Here is a 22,610-nt window from a genome sequence, read left to right on the forward strand (position 1 = left end):
AAAACTGTCACAGGCAGGCTGAGAACGGCCGATTGGCTGGTTGTGCTATAGATCCTTGCCTTGGTGACAGTTGTTGATGCAGACGTGAGTGCTGCACAGCCCGGCACAAATGTTAATATCATTACCATTGGTCCCCTGGATATAAGCAACATAGGCCATTAGGTTAAGTGCTTTGTGTCCTCTTGTGTAACACAGTTGTTTAATAAATATATTCCCTCTTTTAGTGCGCTGCTCTTCTGAGGCTCTATCCATCTATTGCTTAGCAGCAGATGGAAACTGCTGGCCAAGAGTCACATTTCCTTTTGATTCAGTAAAGTCACACTGGCCGTCGCGAAGAGTATTCTGTGTTGGAGTAACGCGAGGGTGAACTGGATTCTGCGGGTTTATTTTCCTCATTTTCTCGAAGGCCAGCTTGGATTTGTTGATCTCAGTGGAGGGTGTGCACAGGTAAATAAAGTATACGCGTCTCTTTCTCTTGTGCTTTAGAGTACACCCACTATTCAGTCTAATAGTTCTGGAAATATGTAAGAGTTTACCCACTTCCTCCTCAGTAATCTACTTAGTATCATAAACCACCTCATCAGTTATTTTTCAGACCTGCAAAGTCTTAAACTGCAGCAAAAACTACTCCTTTTGCCTTATTATGTCACTCTGACTTTGGCCTTGGATTAAATATTGCCAAATATGGTCGGTATAACTCACAATGGGATTTTAGCTTCTCTGCACCTTTCTTCATTCACTTTTTCGATAACATTTTTTTATTGATTAATTCTTCATTTACAGGCAGTCATGTATCCCAGAGTTTCTCTCTCCTTGAATAGGTGTGGTGGGTCTCCGTGCTTTAAAGAGCTACTAACCTTGAGAGAATTTCATTGGTTTCAATGGCACGTTTTTGCACCCGATAATGGTGTGAATGCTAGTCTTTTGCACCCTGACGACATTGAAATTCTAGTGGGAACAGTGATTTCTTGTACTTTTTGGCACAAAGTAGAGTCACTCGCGGGTTCAGTAGCAAAATATTGATGTCGGCCTTCAAAAGCCCAAATCGTCAAACTACAGCACGAACAGCCACACTGCAATTGAGCCGATCTACTCAGAATGAAGCGAGAAATGTTACTGTGATTCAGCGGGGATGTGAGTTAACCTTTACCAAGACATAACAGGATCTAGCCATCGCCACCCTGTTGGAAAACAGCCCGGCTGTCTCCTGCAGGAAGACTCAGATGGCAGAGAAGTGCTCTTGACCAGCAGATGCCCGGCTCGTGTTGGGGCTACATTTAGTCAACATGGTGATCTGTGTGCTGAAATTGTTGCCGTTGCTGCCGATGGAGGGCTGCTGGTACTTAGTGTCAGCGCCCAGGAACCTCTGCAACATCCACCTGCGCCATTTACGCTTAATCTCCGCCTGCACCTGGAGGAGAGATGGAGGGGCGCCGTGAAGAGGGGAGGGAGAGATGAGGAGGAAGGCAAACAGGAAGACGTGGCCCCCAGAGGAGGGTACGGGGTTCAAGTGGTGGACAGGAAAAGCAACACACTGCCAGAAGAGTAAAACAAATGTTTAAAGGGATTGTTTTTTGCTTTAAATTTGAACTAGAAATGTGCTCTTACCTCTCCATTTAAAAAGCAGTACAAAACGGCCACAACAAAACCCTGGAGGAGAGAGAAAGAAAGGAAGAGAAATGAATGATGAGGAAGGTGTTAGCCAACGAGAGCTGTCCGTGAAAAGACAACCCAGCATGGTAGTACAGCTGGAGGAACACTTAAAATATTTTAGCATGAAAAATGGTTTAAAGATTACGAGCAATGGCAGACTCAGACAGGAGGTTCATCAATTTCAGATTTCTGGGACATTTTCCCAAAGGGGGAATCTGAGTTAAAACAGTTGTAAATTAAAAATACTTTCCATATCTAGGTTTCCATAATTGCGCTTGGCTCTCAGCGTTTACATTCAATTTAAGGCTCAGTAAATCAGTGATAGTTGCACGGCGGTACTTCAGTGGACCAATTTGAACATGAAAACTAAACAAACCGGTCCCTGAGTTAATCTTGCACCGTCCTGCCTTCATGCATGGTTAGATGCAGAGGACAGCTGATAGCCGTTTTCATGCAACTTCAGAGCCGAGGCAAAGGTTGCTCAAACTGTTGTCTCTCCCTGACATCGCGCCGGTGACGCCAACTCTGCTCGCAACACAAAATGTCACTCATAGGGGAGTCAAATGAGGACCGGGGGACATCAAATCCCATAATTCATCACCGGGTATACGGTTTCTGCCTGACATTTAGAGAATTGTAACGCTGAAACTGAATCTTTACCTGAAACGAACCCAGAATAAGATCAAACACCAATCGCACATGTGGGTGGATGTGGTCGGGGATAAAGGCAAAAATGATATAGTTTATCCCAAAGAGAGGTATCAGCAGCAGTGTGGATTTAGCCAGTCTCCTGTGTGCGGAAAACAAGGGAAAATAAAAGGTGAGTTGAAGGCTCTTTTTCCCATTTGAAGCCACACATCACACACACACACAGGCTGAGCCGAGGCAATCACGACTTACATTCGCTCATGATGACAGCACAATCATTTGCTCCCCGTCACCTGATAAGACATGACACTGAACCGTCTCACAACACAGACCTCTGTTGGAGGCAGTGACATTTTGTTTGGAAACTTACGAGTACTGATTGGACTCCTTTCTCCCGATGTCCGGGCAATTCATCTTCTGTCGCAAAATCCGAATTATACAGATGAAGAGGAAGAAGTTTACCTGGCGAGAGGAAAGCAGGCTCATTAATGTCATCACACCGTACGGGAGGCTAATCACTGAGTGTCGCCGCCACTCACAAGTATGGTGACTAAAATTGGCGTTTTGATGATCCACCACCGGTTGTCGTCAATCATGTCCCAGCATCTGTCGTAACAGAGTCAGAGCTGTCAGAGCAAGTCGGGCTAAGGACGCAAATACCAAAACAAAGTCCAAACAAAACCTTGGAATGACTTCACTACATTTTTTTTTTATCTTTTTTTTTTTTTTTTTATCATCACATGAAACAACAAAAATTTCTTCTGAAGATATCCTTGCCTCTTGCACACTAATGGTTCACCACAGATGGGTGATTAATCATCACACAAAGTTTAATCCTTGGCAAGGTTTGTTTTGTTTTTTTTTGTGTTTTGGTGTTTTTTTGAACATGAACATGTTCTTGCTGGAGAAAGCACTGAAATTCACCCATTGGAATTGAGATTTGTTTTGTTTTTTTTGGTAATGACAATAATTTGATTGTAATTGAGCACATTAAGACAAAGATGTATAATCAACCTACCCAGGATCATTTACGTAAGCCTTTGTAATTACCCACGCTGTGATAAAGAGGCTCGGCGCTCCTGTGAACAATAAACATAAGTAAAAGCTGTGAGTTATTTCAACAGAAAAGTCAGTTCTGTCCCTGTATGTGCAAACAAACACGCACTGACTCAACAAGACCAAATTGGCTCAACTCAAAGTGATGCCACATTTTGGTATCTTCTCGTTTTGAACACGCCTCATGTGTGTCCTGAGCCGATATCGCTCTCCTGGGAAAGCGCTCGTGATGTTAACAAATATTACAGGGTAGGTCCTGCCATGGAAAACCGTATGTGAATTTGTTCATTGAGTGATTTTCCCTTTAAGTGCATCCAGAGCATGGCAGCACTCCTACCCGTTCACCCCCATAGACTGAATTAACAGGAGCAGATTGGAAGCGGCCTCCTGCTGTACGTCTAAAATTGGCAGCGAGGCTAATTCATATGCAGACGCGCCGGCACAACATCTTCCTACAAGTGTGTATCATCAGTAATGTTAACTAAACAAGCCTCACTTATAAACTCATTTACATGTGATCAAGTGCTTTGCAGAGCTTGTAAAAAAAAAAAAAACATTAAAAAACAATGTTAAAAGCGTTCAGCTTGCCTGCTGATGGTGATTTGATTGGCATTTCGGTGATTTGTGGGTGCAGTTTAAAAGGCAAGATGCAGGAAAATTGACACATCATGTCACTGTGAAAATAAGCCTGCGCGATCCATCTGTATTTACGGACACATTTCATACACGTAACATCTGGCACGTACCCCAGCCGATCATGATGTACCACCAGAAGTACTTCCTCTCCGAGAAGAAGGAGACGGCGAGCAGAGCGTGGAGATAGAGGCCCTCCACCAGCAGCCAGAAGAAACTGGCCATGACCCCGTACTGGAAGAAGACCACCACAGTCTTGCAGCCCACCTGGGAGTGCACCAACACAGGAGACTGTTAGGGATTTGCAGTGAAAGAAAGAAATTAGACATATAAATCCTCCTCCATTCCAGATACACATGCTCCAAGTGGAAGGTAGCAACATGTAGAGCATCTTCAGCATCGATCTGTCAGTGTGCATTCATCTGCCTGGTTCGCAGCGATCTGGGGTTTGTTCCTCATAAAAATCAAAGAAAGCTAAAGAGGCTTTAAACATGCTGATGCAAACCATCTTGAAGGGGCTACATCAGAAATATCAGAATACATCAGAATACATCAGAAATACTTTTTTGATCCCCGAGGGGAAATTGAGTCTATTGCAGTTGATCCAGTTCTTAAGAGAAGAATTTATATAAGTATAAGTAAAATTATAGGAAGTAGAAAAAGAAATAAGAAATATAAAACTATGTGTGTTAGAAATGTGTAACATTTTTTACGCAGCAATATGTGCATTAATCCTCCCTAATTGAGAATGTGTAAAAAGTCTATACACCTTATGCACACCGGGGTTTTGCACTGAGTTATTGTAAAATCTGGTATAAGGTATGGATTATTGCACCATTACATGGTTATATAAACAGTTAAAGAGTATATTTATGCAGTTAACTGGGGCTGTCTGACGCTCCACTGAAGGCATTAAAAAGTCTGTAACAGCTGTAAGAGGCAGTCACGATTCCTTTCAAAACATAACATTCAATGCAATAATAGAGAGAGATGTTCAGGTACAGGTGTCACTATAATGCAGATTATTCCAATTACGATAGCCGTATTAATTAACTCTGCATTCCAAGTGTGTCAGTAAGCTTTTGGATTCTCGGTGTGAGGCTGAATTTATCTTTTGAGCGCCATAAGCAACAGTTTAATTAGCGCTCGACAGTAATTGCTTGTGTGGCTGTGAAATGCAACACCGCGTGGTTCCTCGCGGCGAACAGCACGGGCTGAACAACCTCGCTGAAGGCGCACGATCGTGATCTGAGAGTACAAAACAAAACTGCAGCTGGATGCGCGGTACAGTGTGGCAGCTTTAGAAAGAGCTGAAAATGTCAGCAAATGTCAGCAAATGATTGACAGCGGGCCCAAATTCTTGCCCTAACCAAATAAAACCCTAAACGTAACTGTCTCTACTCGGTATAAAAGTGTTGGTTTAAACATTAAACCGTGGATCTGGCCGTCTCTGTGCCTCCAACTCGATGATAGTGGAAAATATGGCACTGACCACACGTGATGGAAGAAACAAAGCTACGACAACTATGTGGCACCAAATCCTCTTCAGCCCTTCAACTACAAGGAGAAGATAAGTTCTCAGTGTGAGCGCCTTCAGGGGCAGTGAAACCCCAAACTCTCCGCTGAAATTAACAGGATCACAGGAGATCTGAATGAATAATACATCGACACACGTTTAGACATTCTGCCTCTGTTGTACAACTCTTCCACAGAGCCTTATTTAAGATTTCTTTTTGAGATTTTTGCCTTTGCGAGACAGTTCAAAGTGAATGGGAAAGAGAGCGGGTGATATCTGACAAGAGGGGCTCCGGATTCAAATTCACATTTTCTTTCGGGCGGGGAACCCGAGCCCAAACTGAGGCACCGGGTGTTTTAGCTGTGGAGTTTAAAAACTGTTGAGAGCGAAAGCAGCTGTGTTTGCACCACGATAGTCTGTGTACTTAGGGGAGAAAACATGTTCAAGTTGTGTGCTCAAACGCGGCCATTAACATCTGGGTAGATAGTAAATAGGATAGGCGGGTGATTTACATCCTGCTGCTTAACTAATGTCCTCAATGAAATGGGTTACGGATTCAATTGTGGCTTTGTGAATAATCTCGCTGCTGAATTTAGTGACGTGGCAGATGAAATGGCAATGTGATAGTCTTATTAAGATTACATCAAATAGTATCCTGAAGCTTTATCAAGCTTCTTATCTGAATCAATGCTCATTGTGTTTTTGAAGTTTGTCGCTGCGGCAGTGTGACAAGATGAAGCGATTAAAGCCAGATATCAAAACCCTGAATGTGATTTATTGACAAAGCCCTCTCTGCAGCTCAGGACTGAAAGTTCAGCAAACAGGAACTCTCTCAACATCCTGCTGAACGGCTTCAGGCGGAGCGTCGTCTGAGGAGTTTAAGGCCTTGACAAACACTGCTACGCCCAGCGGCTCTCCAGCGCTCACATGCTGAGTAAACTTCAGGGCAAAGCATGAAAGCGTGCAGAGGTGGCTCACCCAAGCCGGGGACGGAGAGCTTGTGTAACACAGCCGGCACAATCGACTTCGGCTCATACATCAGACGAAGAGTTAATAAGATCAGTGACGCAGGACGTTTCAGCGCGCAGGGAGGAAAATCAATCAAATGAATCGCCTCTCGAGAAAGCCTCTGACAAAAGTGACAGCGTGGGAAACGAGGCGGGAAGGTGCAGATGTTGGTGAGCGCAGAGCAGAGATACCTGCATGACTTACTCACCGAGGAGTGGCAGTTTTCCGTCTCGCCGACTTCATACAAAACCACATCCTTGATGAACACGGCTATGGCTTTCAGGATGAACGACACAAAGAGATTCATGTGGATGTAGTTTCTTGTGCAGTGCAGCTTCCTGTAGAGGAGGACGAGTAAACACAGACTTTTTTTTTTTATTGAGCCAGAAAGGGAAAGCAACAACCGGCTCCATGGTTACATGCAGATTATTTTATCATTCTGAATGAATTACTGCAGACTGAAGATTTCAAAATGAACTGTTTACATGAACGCCCAAGTGATGTGATGTGATAATGCATTCGTTTACAGGCGCCAAAGCATGTACTCAGCAGTGGAGATGAAAATATTTTAGACTCTTGGAAACTCTCGCTTTCTCTAAGCGGGCAGCATGCACCGAAAGAATAAAATGCACAGTCACTTTAAAGCTTTACTTGTTGCAATAATAATCCCTAATCAAATTATGAAAGACTTATAAACCTCTTCATTGACACTGAATGACACTCCTTTCAGAATGAACTATTAAAGGGTTTCTTCATGTTATCCATATCCGTTTTACCTAAGGATGTTCTTTTAATGTGAATAATTTGAAAACACACATTCACCAGGCAAAAAGAGATGTCAAAAAAGTTTGACTCAAAAAAAAAAATTTGACTTGACTCTTAAGCACACAAGTAAACAGGAACCAACGAAGACTTCTGTGAAAAACAAATGTTTCTAATGTAAATTCTGTCTTCTGGGTGTTCTCAAACAAATGCCTTCCTGGTGAGCGTATGACTGGAGTGAATTGTGTAAGCCCATCAGACAAGTACAGCACAGTGGGACGGGTGTGATGACACACACACACACACACACACACACACACACACACAGAGCAACAACCAGCTGCTGAAAAGTGTGTGTGCAGCTGTACATAAACAGCCGATGTTGTTCACATCCTGTGCGTCTACCGGAGAGTCCAAACCACCAAACCATCCCTGCATCCACAATAACACCCATCTTGGCACCGCATGATGACCCCGTGGAATAAACACTTGTTGTTTAGCCAATCACACACACAACCACCAACACACGCACACACACACACACACACTTACATGCACACTCGGTTTAACAGAGTGTGTTATCCAGTAAAAGCCACACAGAGAGGCCACTTAACCTTATTCTAATGATCAGAACTGTGTCATCATGCAAGCACATGTGCACACACACACAAAACACACACACACACACAAACACTTTCTCTACTTATCCCAGAATGGCAGGTCAGAAATGGAACATGCTGTGAGCAACAGCAGGCCCTCTGAGTGGTTCGACTTTATGGCTGCTTGTAGTCGAACACTTTGTTTGAGAAATGTTGCAAGAGCAGATAATGTCAAATTTTCAACCTCTTGGCCCACAAAATCTTGCAGCTGTGTCAAAAACACCGTAAAAAAACCCAATAAAATTCAGGAAGCACGGTGCCAAATGCGACACTCGCAGGATGCAATCAGTGTAAAGCGTGGGACGAGGTGTTTTACGTTATTTGTGCAGGGACGCTAAGTAGCACTTTGATGAATCTGCTCACCTGAAGAGACAGAGGATGATGATGGCGACGGTGAGAGAAATGAGCGACACACTGTGGCCAATGGTGTAGCCCACTTTGACCGCGCCAAAGAACTCCCCCTGAAAAACACATCATGTACCCAGTTAAATGCATTGGAAACATACTGAGTGATCATTCTGGATGATTTTAACGGTTTAAAAGCCACGGTCCATAAAGAAGCCACAGCCATGATGAACAGGCTCACGAAGGAGGACGAGTAACCCACCGTCTCTTCGTCCATGGTGTTGTTGGGATTGAATCCACAGCCCAGCGCGTAGGAAACGGAGCTGACCTCAGACCAGCCGTCCTCGGTGCAGGTCTTTGACAGGTTACCTAGCGAGCACATGGACAGGAGGCGTATTCAGCACGCTCATACAATACGCCAATGAGGCCGTCTGTTTTGATGGAGATAGGAGAGTCTAGAAGTTGCGCGTTGAAATATCGTGAGGGGGGGTTGCGTGAGCTGCTACACAAAACTTCCTCTACATTTACTCACACTTAATTATGTCATGCGGAGATGTATGAGTCCCAGTGGAATACTTCCCACTAAAAGGAAACAGAAGGAATGACTGAAGGGGATCAGTCGGTCCCACTGGCTCAGAGATGCTGAGAGTGTTCCCATGTGTGTTTGCCTCCATCTGTTTCTTAATTACTCTCCTGCTGCAGAGGCAGACCGGGAGGCCAACGGTCAAGCAGCGGGGCATTTCTACTCCTCCGTCTGCGGAGGGAGAGGTAAAATGGCTAAGTGCATTAGACTGTCCACGAGGAGAGCAGAGTGTTCCTCCATGTGAGTGGAAATGAACAGAACAAAACAGAAAAAAAAGAACAAAGATGGAAGAACAAAACAGAAAAAAGAACAGAGATAAAAAAAAAAGAACAAAACAGAATGTTCGGGACAGAACAAAGGAACAAAAAAAAAAACGCAGGAAACGACAGAACAGAATACAAAAGCACAGAAGAGAAGAGAGGAGAAGAGAGGAGAAGAGAAGACAAGAGAAGACAAGAAAAGAATAAAACAGAACAAAGAAAAAGAGTAGAACAAAGAAAACAGGACAGCACAGAACAGAATATGAAAGAGCAGAAGAGAAGAGAAGAGAAGAGAAAAGAAGAGAAGAGACGAATAAAACAAAGAGTAGAATAGAATAGAACAAAGAAACAAAAGTAGTGGACAACAGAACAGAGTAAAGCAAATAGAATAGAATAGGATAGAATAGAATAGGATAGGATAGAATAGAATAGCTTCATTAGTGCTGAAACACACAGATGCACAACAGGTGAACACACACGATGCACATTTCAGCGGTTTTTTAAAAAGCGCTCGTCGGCAGGTCAGGTGGAAACGTGGGGGGAAAAAATCTCATTCTGAGTCTGGGATGAGCGACTTCCAGCTCCTGGAAAGGAACGCAGCATCACAGCTTGTTGGGATCATTACGTTTTTCTGTGACTGATGCGGCAGAACTCTGAAACATGTCTCTTGCACGGCTGTTTCCTGAATTAAAGGAAGCAGAAGCGTTAATGTCCCGATAAAGCACTAATCATTCATTATGCTGAAAGCCCCATCTCTCAGCATTCATGAGGCATATCTAATCCTGTGACCAGCACTAAAACACAGAATTTCATATCTGTCAATTTTTCTCATGCTCTTATTGTGCAACACCTATTTTTAGCAGTTCCTTGTTGCCTTTCCTTTTCGTGCAGAAACGGGGCTGTTTTTTTTTTTTTTTTTTTTTTTTTAAGTTAATCCTCATGTGTGAAATCTCCAGATTCCCTGTTTCAACAGAGGCTCGGATTTCACAACCATGTAATTCTATGGACACTATCATATCAAAGCAGCCTTGGGAAATAATGGGCACTCTTAATGTCTTAGAATGTGTTTGGCGTTAAAAATAGGGTCAGCTCACAAATACCTGAGTGGCGTATGCAGAGAAAACTGAGGCTTAGCTATCTCAAACAACATGACAAGATACAAAAGGCGGCGATAAGCCCCTGCTGTTTCAGCCCATGCCACTGCTGGATTTGGCTTGTTTGAGGGACTGCCAGAAGAATGCTTTCATCATCCCCCAAAAACAGGACTGGGGGGGATTTTCGGTGTCATGCGTGACGTTGAGGAGGGCTCAAATGAGTTAATCACCCTGTCATCGTTTTGATTTGGGGGCTTTTTTTTTTTTTGATCTGGGTATTTACTTAGCGTGATAATGCGTTGTGCAACCCGCCACCTGCTTTTCCCACCTGAGTCTGCGCTGGAGGAAGATTTTTAGTAACGTACCATGATCAGTCGGAGCCAAACGTTACGATGTGGAGGTGAAGAGAGTCTCACTGATTCTCACATGAGCTTAACTCGGTTATACTGAGAGAGTGGAAAGATGGGGAGTCGACCCTGTTATTTAAAGAGATCAATGACCGTGTGTGTTTGTGCTAGACCTCCTAGGTAAAGAGTTCATGAGAATGGCAAACTCCACCCCAAAGAAATTTATGACTTGGCCCCTGAAGCTCCGTGGCGCCATGTTTCGTAATGCTTGTGTTTTTTTGTTTTTTTTTCTGCACGAGGCTTTGGATGTGGACTGTGTCAATAACTTGAGTCTTTTGCAACTGTAGCTGATGGAGAAAATGAAATACATTTGCAAAGTAGCTAAATGGACTTTGTAACACCTAGCTGTGCTTCTAATGATTCAGAGCAAGCCATGTACAATGTAAAGAAAAAAAAAAAAAAACAAATCTACCAAGCCATATGCTTAGTCTGAAAATCTTTTTTTATTCAAACTGAAAAAACCTGCCAGTGGGTTGAGATAATCCTGCTTGTTTCCCATGGTGATCAACCTTTTTCCAGAATTTCCTTGAATCAAGTGTCATTTTCTTGATGTAGGTGGGCTGATCCGCCTTATTCTGTCTTATATATATAGCATATTTATTTTTATTCCCAGAAAGATTCCTGAAACACGTCGAACTGCACTGAAAAAGAGGCATTATCCAAGTCAGAATTTCTCACTTGGTTTAAGAAAAACAGCATTTCAAAAGCTTGAATATGATGAGACTTAATGACTTGTTAAGATCGTGATCATTTTGAAAGATCCCAATTCTCCAACCTGTTGGGTTTTATGTAACCCTTTGCAAGGAGTGGATTCACTGCAAAATGCACCGAGGTCAAGCGGTGACGAGGCTGTTTTTCTATTGTTAGACATTTTGGAGATGCAGCAACCGAAAGAGACGAAGAGCATCTATCACCTCCTGCTGAAAGCGAGGATCATAACACATGAAAGCAGAGCGTTTTTTTATCAGCTTCTGTTGATCCAGCACATGATTAATATCTTTCACATTAGCAGAGCATACGTCAGTAATAATGTATCTGTTAGCTTTGCTCTCTCTCTCTCTCTCTCTCGATCCTCCTGTGTGCACAGTGTGGGACTGTTGATCTCAGGATCCTATGACAGCTCAGTGAAATATACCTCCTCTGCTTTGAGCCCCACACAGCCACTAATTCTTTATCTGTCCCTCGCTCTCTCTCTGCCTTCTTCCCTTGGGGCTGCTCTCCCCTCCCGGGTCAGCCTATCTCCCATCTGGGTCACATCTCTGCTTCCCAGAAAACCCTTCTTTCCATGATGAGCCCCTCACATGCTGATGATGAATACCCAATTGGAGCCCTTCCCATGTCCTGAATATGACAGAGAAAATGTTGGATTATTAGCGTTCGCACACCTTCATCGCATACACAAGAGACCACTGTGTGACTTCACACATCTGTGGAGAGACTCAGAAACACTTAAATTCTCAAATACAATAAATGTTAGGGATTTATATCGCGGCTGTGCCATTAGTGCAGAGGCAGACGGGCGACACAAGAAGTTGCACAGTACATACTGACACATATCGGCGCTGTCGGGTGAAAAGCTTGTATCTCCAAAATGTCAATTTTTCAGATGCAGTGCTGAGAAAAACAGCCTTGTTTTCAGATCGACCAAGGGCTTTTTGAAAAACCAAAAAGGTCGGAGACCCTTTGTCTGCTCATAGAAGACTGTTTAAGGGGGAAAATAAATAAATAAATAAATAAGTCACCAAAAACTGGAGTAGTTTTTCATATGATACAATGCGATAGTATAACAACAGCACCTCACACACAGTGCAAAAAGGAGCGTGCAAGATGTGAAATACAAAAAATTCCCACGTTATTAGGCCATTTAGTCTCATATGCAGTCTTAAAATGGAGTGGAAGAAACTACAAACTGCAAACTTGTTTCCAATGCAGTTTCACTTATGTCATGAATTTTTATTGGTATAAATATGCTGAAACGCTGAAAAGCAGCATGAGACGCTAGTACAAAGACAAATAAACATGTTGTCTCCCACTAACGGTGCCACCCCCTCCCGACACTTATTCAACAGCAATGAAAATCTTCCAGTAGCATGAGGTAATCCCACTCTTGTCAAGTATAATCAGCTTGTTTCCAGAATTTTCTTGAATCAAGTGTCTTTTTCTTAATGCTAGTGGGCTGATTCTTCCGTGGCCCATGATCCACCTCCCCACGTAACCTGGTGGAAACCCAAACATCTGTTAGGAAGCTACGCCAATTTATGACGAATGGACAAACAGGAGAGGAGACACAATTGAGGCAAGAAAATCCTGAAAACACATTGATGAGCACTGGAAACAGCAAGTGGGATTATTTCATCTAAATGGCAGATTTTTTCCACTCGTTTTAAGAAAATGAAGTGTTGAAGGCTTAATACTTTAAGTATCTATTTCTAGTAGACAGTGTCAATCTGCATAGTGAATAATCTGCATCATGTGTAACATTACAACCTAATTACAGCGGGGTTGAGCAGTGCTGTTCAGTCTGAGCTGCAACTGACTCTAAAAATCTCACACATGTTGCATCAATCATGCCATAAAGCGCGGCACTAAACTTCAATAACTTGATGTAAGCCTATAACAGCGCTCCACACTACGCGTACGCCCCACACAAGAAACAACAGTCCAAAAACCCCATCCTCTTTACATACATGACAAGCAACATGATGCCATTCCATGAAATCTGCTCATTTCAAGCCACTCCATCTGCTAACAAAGGAACGTTTCATAAAGCTGAAGATGAAATTGAGGCCGTCATGTCAGCTGAATACAAATAAACAACTCCCTTGGACTCAGGCGGCATGATTACACCGGGGAGATGCGATGTGGTAATTAATGAAGAGTTACAACAGGGAAGAGTAATCTCAGCAAAATGAGAACAGGCTGTCATTCAGCCAGCAAATCCTCAGGATAGCAGTTTTCCTTTTGAATAATTAAACAATTTCCTTATTAGTCCTCTTCTAAATTAAAGATCTCTGGTTTTGAAAATGAAGAAAGATAAAAAAAAAATAAAATAAAATAAAATGTAACAATGAAGCAAGGCTTGGATGTCAAGTGTTCTGCTGGTTCTGGAGACATTATCGTTGCACAAGTGTTGACATAACCTGGCACAGAGTGACCGCAGTTTGAATCCTCAATCCGTGAACGGAGTACAGACGAGAAACTGCATGGCTTTTCTTTTTTCTTTTACTCTGACGGTTCGCTGCCACACGTGTTTTGTTACTTGCACTGCATCAAACCTTCTTTACACTATGTTCTTTGTCATATATCTTTTTATATTAAATAAAAATGACAAGGAAGATAGGAATGACGGATGACAAATATGAGTATTAAGCATTAGGATGGCCTGAAGATGGGATAAAATGCAGTGTGCTTTTGTGAAGTTAAACCTTCATATATTTTAATACTTCAGCAATACGTGGGGCACGGCGGCTTCAATGTGAAGATTTATAGGGATAAAAATGCAGTGTGTTTTTATAAAGTTAAATCTTCATATATTGTAATACTTTGGAAATACATGGAGCAAGGTGGTTTCAAAATAAATAGCATCTCTGTCATTGTTTGGAATATCCCACACATAACTAACACCCCCACCCCACTCCCACACACACACACACACACACACCACCCGAAGAGGCATCCTCCCAATGCCAGGGATAATTGACTGATGCATGACTGCACCTTCGCCTCAACCTTTCTGCTCATAAGCCCCACACACTCAGACCAGCAGGCACGCTTGCAGTCATACAAACATACACGTGTGTGTGTGCGTGTGTGTGTGATCCCCCTCTGTCTCTCTTTCTCTCTGTGTGTCTCACTCTCTGTCACACACACACACACACACACACACACACACACACTCTGTTGTGCAAACTTGAGTCTTACCCGTATGGACGTCTCTGGTGAAGTAGAAGAAATATTTGGGACAAGGGATGGTGACCACCTCTCCAAAACTGGCACTGGGCCAGCACGCAATCCTGTCCCACATCCCAGTACAACCTGAGAGGGAGGGAGAGAGAGAGAGATGGAAAGATAGAGACAGGGACAGAGAGAAACAGATAGGCGGTGTGGCTGCACAGAAAGGCAATAAACTTCATATAACCAGAAAAAAACGGAAAAAAAAAAAAACATGGAACAACTGCCTTTATGAACACAATATTTCTAAAGCAGCGGTCAGGTGGCAAAGAGCAACCTGATGCATGTTCCCCCGGCAGGACATACGGTGTGAACATGTACCACTGGGGTTTCCATGGCAGCCAAAACGTGTTAACTCAGGTCAGCTGCTGTGACGGCCTCAGGTCCTGCCACTATGACTAATAAAATCAGCCCGTGTCCTTCATTACAGGCTGTCATTTGAATTCACCGGCCCGCTGTGTCTTTCTAAAGTGTCACAGAGGACAGAGTCCAATATGAGAACTTCTCAACAGGAGAGGACAGAATCTACACCGATATATATTTATCAGAATTTAAAAGTTTATCATGGTTCATGAAAATAAAAAGTGACTTTGTATGCTGGTTGTGACCTCAGGGTCTCATGATACCCGCAGCATGGAAGATGAATACAAGTGAGTTTATTGTGAAACACATAGTTAACTGATATGAGAAGCTGCTTAGGCCCAGACTGACTGCTTCACATGCATATACATACATATATAGATTCACATATATATATATACACATACAGGCAGGAACATTCATACACACATGCATACATATATTAACACATACTTACTGATGCATGCATAATGTGAGAATATGTGTATGTGAATATGTGGGTGTATGAGTGTGAGAATACAAATATATATGTGTGTGTCTCTGTGTGAGAATGTATTCATGTGTGTGTTTAGTGTGTATGTATCCGGACAGCATCAAACTTAAACCGGAAGCTGCCACCACAACATGGCGCTACGGCGATGATGACTACCGGTGAAGGTGCAGACGGGAACAAACATAAAGAACGTGCACGTTATTTTAATTGGCTTTCAGGTCTGTCTCTTAAACGGCACTACAGATTTTGTCATCATTTTTTTTCCCCCAAAGTTTATTAAGATGCATAAAGAGCTTTGATAATAACACAGGTGGCCTTGAGAGAATTTTCAGATTGCTTGATGATTACACCCGAGCCCTTGGTTCATGCCTGTGTGCTATTCCTATGGGAGGAGCCTTGTAATTTTATAGTTTCTATATGAATTTAAACTTCTCTCTCCCCTGTGCCGCCAATGCGCCCTAATGGCCTCACAGGTTGCCCACGATATAATATCACATCTGTACAAATTCACTACTGCATGAATCTGGGATTGAACTGGACGGTTTTCTTGGTATTGGCCGCGGGACTCTGTTTGGGCACAGGCAATGTGTCGGTGTCCGACCTCTGGAGCACACTTCACCAGGGGCGACCTGGAAGGCCATTGGGGCACGCTGAAAGAGGACAGTTTTTCAGTCTGTCGGCGGCATAAAGTCGACCTAATATTTAATGTAAACATCTACAGAGAGACCCTTAAATCACAAGGCTCTCTCCAGCCTCACGCCGCCCTTCAACAGGGACAGGATTGAAGCAAGGGCTCGGGTGTAATCATCAAGCAAAAGTCTCTCAAGGCCATCTGTGTTATTATCTGAGCTCTTGATGCATCTTAATAAACTTTAGAAGAAAAAAAATAACAACAAAGTCTCTAGCGCCGTTTGAGAGACGGACTTGAAAGCCGATGCACATTCATCATTAAAGTGTGGTGCTTTCTGGATACATACACACATACAAACATACATACTGAGCACAAACATAAATACATTCTCACACTCATATACCCTCACACATATACTCATACACACATATGGTTACATTATGCATGCATGTGTATGTATGTGTTCATGTACAACAGATATGTATGCATGTATGTTTGCACGTGCATGGCTGTATGTACATATATGACTCTATATATGTATGTCTATGCATGAGAGTATACATGTATGTGCAGGGAAAGTATTCAGTCTTGGTCGAGGCGGCTTCACATAACCCGAGGCTCTGTAAAACACACTGGTGATTCTCACTCAGTAGAGCATACAGTAACTATACGCTGTTTGCTGTGCATGAACATCAAGTCTTACCAACAATAAACTGAAACATCACATCAGCTAATTGAGTTTCAGGTGCATGCATTCCCTGTTACATTTTCTGAAGTGGCCTGATTTAGAATTAATGAAACACATCATCAAATAAAATGCGTTCTTGAAATTTATCCAAAGCAAACGCAGCCAGGGCCAAACAGCGTTCAGCCATGTGAGGTTTGATCCAGTGTCGGGGGGGCAATTTGAACAGCTTTGTTGTCTTTACAGCATCTGTGTTGTTACAATGCCAGCCTAATTGGCTGTGTCACTCCCATTACTAACCAATTCTGAATGCAGCCAATCAGGATGCAGGCGGCAAAGACAGGACCAGCTAGTGGAGAAGATACTGGACATGCTGGGGAGAAAAACTCCTTACCTGTTGTTTTGTTTTCAATTTGAGCCAGACACGTGTCTCTCTCCCGCTCGATCTCCAGCATGATGTCACACATCTGCAGTGAGAAAGTCTGTGAAGAGATGATTTTGCAGTTTGTTTTGTTAGGACGAGATGCCACGCTGACAGATAGCTTTCTTGTTATTATTAGATAACTTATCTGGGGCCAAACACTACATGTGAAATATGGTTTTATGGTCTCCCTAACATGTCAGCAGTGATTCAAATATCAAGGCAAACACGGAAGTAACTGAACAGATTTACTTGTGTTACTGTAAATGAGTAGCTAAGCTAAGTGACTATCTGCCAGTGGGGTGAGATAATCCCATCAGTTTCCAATGCAGTTTCACTTAGTCCAGGATTTTCTCTGGGAACAAGTATAAATATGTTTAAACAAGGCAGAATAAGGCACATCAGCCCACTAGCATTAAGAAAATGACACCTGATTCAAGAAAATTCTGGAAACAAGCCGATTACACTTGACAAGAGTGGGATTACCTCATGCTACTGGAAGATTTTCTCATGTTAACAAGATTTTAACAATGAACACAAGATTAAATGACTTGTTAAGACTGATTTTTTCAGGATATTGGTGCATTTTTTTTTCAAAGTTTCACTCTTATCTTAAGTATGTTTTAGGGAGCTGTTGTACTTCACTATATTTCACAATACATCTATTACAGAGTAAAAGAGCTGCTGGCTCTCCATATGCATCACAGACTGGAAAAACCTAAGCTGACAGCAAAGAAGAGAAAGAGAAACCTTTACACTGTTTGTGCACTTTATTTCTTTCACTTGATTTTCACTTATCCAGTTAAAACACATCTCATTTTAGTTCTTTGTATTCTCGTCTTAAAGACACTCCTTTCTCAAAAAAAGTAACTCAGTAACTTTAAGTCCAAGTACATTTTAAACTCCATTTTTATTTATTTTTTTACATGAGCAGACTTGAAAACCAGTGCTTTTAATTATACCAAGTCATCTGTCTAGCATCTTGCCTGGGATCCTCCTGACCTGCCCTGCCAATGATCTTCCCATCAAACACACACGGCAGATGCAAAATGAACCCTTTGAAGCTGATTGAGCCATCATTTTCCATGGCGTTGCGTACATGTGTTTTCAAGATACGTTAAGAATTTTCCCCAGGAATCTTCAGGCCTCCTTGGGTTCAGTTTGCAGCTGAAGCCAATTTCCCTCTCGGTGCGAGGGTCTGCCACCAGAGAATAAGAATTGGAGGACCTCACTCTCTGTCGGTCCTCGGTAAGACCTGGAGATTTATAGCTGTTACTTAGGTGGATGAGTCTCCTCAGTGAGGTCGTTAATCAAAGAGGTAGTATGGCTCTATTGTTAGCCACAAAATGAAGCCCTATGACTCAAGCCTCTCCTCCACAAGGTGATTCCCCCATTTGGGCTATGATTTATCTTGCTCCTTAGGCTACACGGCCCCTCCCACTTTGCTTTGCTCCCACCCTGGCTCACCTCCGTCACATTCCCACCATGGGAGGCTGATACAGTGTGTCAGTGATGGATTAATACAGCCCTCAGCAGTGTAAGTTGGTGCATCAAGAGAAAACTTCCTCCACTCCATCAACACCACCAACACCGAAAATGTCTCTGTGAAGCCTCTGCTGATAAAAATCTCCATCATTCAAGTTTTTAATTCATTATTTCTCTATTTATTTCCTCTGTTTTCATTCATCACAATAAACCCGTCCATGCGAACATGTTAAGTCTTTCCAAAGAGCTGAGTGTGACCTCTACATACATTCCAGCATGAATCATACATGCTTCTCTTCAGGAGACGGCGTTATAGGTACGGATGCTGGAGCCTGGAGTCTATTGGAGGAGACAAAGGAGGCTGTTGCCATGGTGTCCTGTTAAAAGACACCTCCTGAATTGTTTTCTTCTCAGTTCATTTAACCTTAGTCATGACAGGAGGGGGAAAAAAAACAAGCTTAAAACATCTAATTGGTGCAGGAAAAGAATAGCTGCCTGGCTCAGAGTTTTCTGTCAAATGAGAAAAAAAAGAAAGAAAAAGAAAAACCTGTACAACTTGCTTCTGGTGTTTAAGGTTCACTAAGGCCAAGGTCAGCACACTTGGGCAAATCTGCAGGAAATAATGTGAGAGGAACTCACAGGGGCTCTTGAGAAAAAGAAGAAGAAATATGCAAAGGAGGTGAAACCCTCAGCTTCCCTCTAAAATCTCTGGGAATCCACTCAAAATTCGCAATAACACCCGACAAAGCGAAATTTATAACTTTCCCTCCCAAATAGCAGCATGCACCATTTTCAGCGAAATGCCCCTCTGCGCTGCCTGACGCACGTTGGGCACCAAATCTATCAGTTTGTTCATGCGGATCCAAAGGAAACCGGTGCGCCCATCAACTCGTAATAATGCGCAACTCACTTGATTAAACTTATATCAACAAATTAGACAAGCAACTATCACATCTATTTTATCAGGAGCCCGAGTTCAAGTCCCACAGAGAAACACTCACCGGTTCCAGCAACATGTAGGAGACAATGATCAAGACGCTTTTAGAAACTTCCATTATCAGCTCCTTTGAGGTAAAATTTGATTGTTAATAGTTGACCGAAAACTTCCTGTGTTACTTATTTAAAAAAAGACTTGAGGTTGTGTTAATCCGCCGTGACAGTGGATGGGTCCCCTGGCTGACTCCGTACGTTCCTGCGCACTGAGTGGAGTGTGAATTGCTCTGGTCGTGAAATCCTCCTCCTCTTCCTCCTCCTCCTCCTCCTCCTCCTACCGGGTTTACCTTGAACAGCCAACAACTCACCAATGAAACATCATCATGCACGTCAGAAGTCGAGGGCGTGTGCAGAAACACCTACAAACTGTGTCCTTCCACTTTTGAGGAAATGGTATACAGCAAATAGTCTGCAAATTCAAAAGAAGATGCAGCTGGACCTTGGTTTTTTACCTCAGAGAGAAAAAAAAAAGACCTGTAAGATTCCTATCATGTTCTTTTGGAAAATACACCAGCAGAACTGCATCATGTAACCTAAACCCGAGTGGATATACAGAACTGCCTAACATTAAGTGAGATGAGGTTATTATAAACTCCCTATAGAGTATCACAGACATGAATCATAACTTAGAGTATACACTGCAGCCAGACTAGAGGCAGATATACACTGTTTTTGTCCCCCAAAAATTTGCTGGTGCAGATAATATAATATCTTATCAAGGTACTTCTTGTAACAAAAATATTCCACATGTCAATGCTAAGCTTTTTCTTGCATGATCTAATCCCAAATATGGCCCTGCTCAAAGCTCACACACTCTTCTCACATAAACAATGGTGCACTCAGGGTGATGCATAGTGCACATATTTGCAAACTGGAGAATGGAGAGGAAATTAAGACTTGTAGAGCTACGTAATGAATAGGACTATATGGGAGGACTGAGATGTATTTTGCCGTCTCCCTCCATGGAGAGTTTAGTCAGTGGAATGCAATTTGACAATGTGCAAACTGCTGAATTGTGTCACTGGAGAAACATGCGGCGTGTGTGTGTGTCTGTCAGCTAGTTGCTCTTCCACATTGGTGTGCAAAGATGAGGGTTTTCGGCTTGTGCTGCATTTCTTTTTACAAAACATAGGCCTACAGATGACAGTGCAGCGCTCTCATTGACTCCTCTGTTGGCTCCATGCAGTTCACTATAAGCTCTCATGTGCTTTACTGGCCTGCTTTACGTCTCTGGGTGACTCACCAAGGCTAATAAAAGCTTTGATGGACATGAGGCGAACCGTCCTCTGAGACTGATGTCAAATGTTTGAGCTTTGGAGTCCTGCTGGATGAATCCTGTGGAATTTCAGTCAGAGAACAAATTGACTCCTCTCTGATGCCGTTTTTTGGAACCTGTTTTCACAATATTCTGATCTGCATGTGTGATCCCCTTCCAGAGAGATAATTTAATGCAAATCTTTATTAACGTGGCCTGTGATTGTCCTGGTATTGTCTCTGTTTAGAGCTGCAACAAATCTCCAACTTAACAAGTCATGTAGTCTCATATTCATGTTCAAAATAAAAGATCTACCAGTGGGATAAGATAATCCCACCATTCTCCAATGCAATTTCACTTGTTTTAGGATTTTTTCTGGTAACTAGTATAAATATGATGAAACAAGGCAGAAGAAGGCAGATCAAATCTAGGATCAAGAAAATGACACTTGATTCAAGAAAATTCTGGAAATTTGTGGAATTATTTCATCCCACTGGCAGATTATTTCCATTGTAACAAGATTTTAAAACAGAATATGAGACTAAATCACTTGCTGAAATGTTTTTTTTTTCTTGCAGTGTGGGCACACTTCATATTTTCTGCATTAGTGCATGATCAGCTCACAATGAGTGAATTGTGGACGTACAGGGAAATTTGTTGGGAATTAGCAGGATTGATAGGAGCCATTCAGGCGTTGTTTTGCAGCATACACAGTTAACAAAAGGGGCTGCTCTCCATAATCTGAATTCAAATTGCCATTGAAATTCCCCGCTGTGCTCTCAGTTGTTTACAGTAATGATACTAATTTCTCATAATTAATGCAGTAATGATTTGTTGAAGTTAAAATGTGGCATGTAGTACATAACACATAGAGAATGAAACCCCTCTGTGGAGTGTGGAGCCCAGGACTTCCTCCTGTGTGTGTGTGTGTGTGTGTGTGTGTGTGTGTGTGGTCTATGTGGAAGACTTTGGCTGCATCATGTCAAATCATTGGATAAACAGCCCAGTTAGTTTTAATGATGGTAATTATGATAGTGTATTAAACTCATGAAACTCATGAAAATGATCAGTCAGGACCTCCAAAACCTACAAGATATGTGTTTCTGTTTAGTGTGTGTACAGTATGCATGTGTGTGTGTGTGTGTGTGTGTGAGAGAGAGAGAGAGAGAGAGAGAGAGAGAGAGAGAGAGAGAAAAGAGGGAGGCTTTGCTCTGATGCTTATTAATAAAGTCCATAAGCTCCACTAAATCTGTGAGAGGATGGATGCTGCTCCATGTTTACCTATAGCAGCATTTCTCTGCACATTTGGATCTCCACTCTGTCTGCTGCATTCAGGGGAATTTTGACCAGTTTCCTCAGTTTTCACATTCAAGCAATTTTGAATTCGCAGCATTTGTTCACTTCAAAAAAAAAGAAGAAGACAAAAAAATCAAACAGCCACCTTCAGTCACATGTAAAGCTCCATCTCCGTTATATAAGTAATTTCTTTTTGTTCAAAATGTTTGATGGAACTTAAGCATCTGAAAGCCACAAAGTGTCCTCATACTTCTGCAGCGCAAGAGATGACGAGACAGAGAGGGAGAGAGAGAGAGAGAGAGAGAGAGAGAGAGAGAGAGAGAGAGAGAGAGAGAGGCTTTTGTGTGAGCCATCCATTAAGACCTTGCTCAGAAAATAAGCACAAAAACCATTTCACTTGCTTCTGGAACGCTACT

The 22,610-nt window shown here is 42.5% G+C and overlaps 1 protein-coding gene across 1 annotated transcript; it reads right to left on the minus strand.

The window, feature by feature from the left end:
• Positions 1 to 1,089: 1,089 nt before the first annotated feature.
• Positions 1,090 to 17,214, minus strand: LOC115375870 (vasoactive intestinal polypeptide receptor-like). Its single transcript, XM_030075450.1, has 12 exons — positions 17,139 to 17,214; positions 14,546 to 14,659; positions 8,543 to 8,649; positions 8,299 to 8,396; positions 6,723 to 6,852; positions 4,104 to 4,257; positions 3,320 to 3,380; positions 2,841 to 2,907; positions 2,672 to 2,763; positions 2,314 to 2,443; positions 1,609 to 1,650; positions 1,090 to 1,411 (listed from the first exon to the last, which is right to left on the minus strand). The coding sequence occupies exons 1-12, from the start codon at positions 17,209 to 17,211 to the stop codon at positions 1,220 to 1,222; spliced, it is 1,260 nt and encodes a 419-aa protein (XP_029931310.1). The 5' UTR covers positions 17,212 to 17,214; the 3' UTR covers positions 1,090 to 1,219.
• Positions 17,215 to 22,610: the final 5,396 nt, after the last annotated feature.

This window comes from Myripristis murdjan, chromosome 17, assembly GCF_902150065.1.
Source record: "Myripristis murdjan chromosome 17, fMyrMur1.1, whole genome shotgun sequence".
Lineage (NCBI taxonomy): Eukaryota > Metazoa > Chordata > Actinopteri > Holocentriformes > Holocentridae > Myripristis > Myripristis murdjan.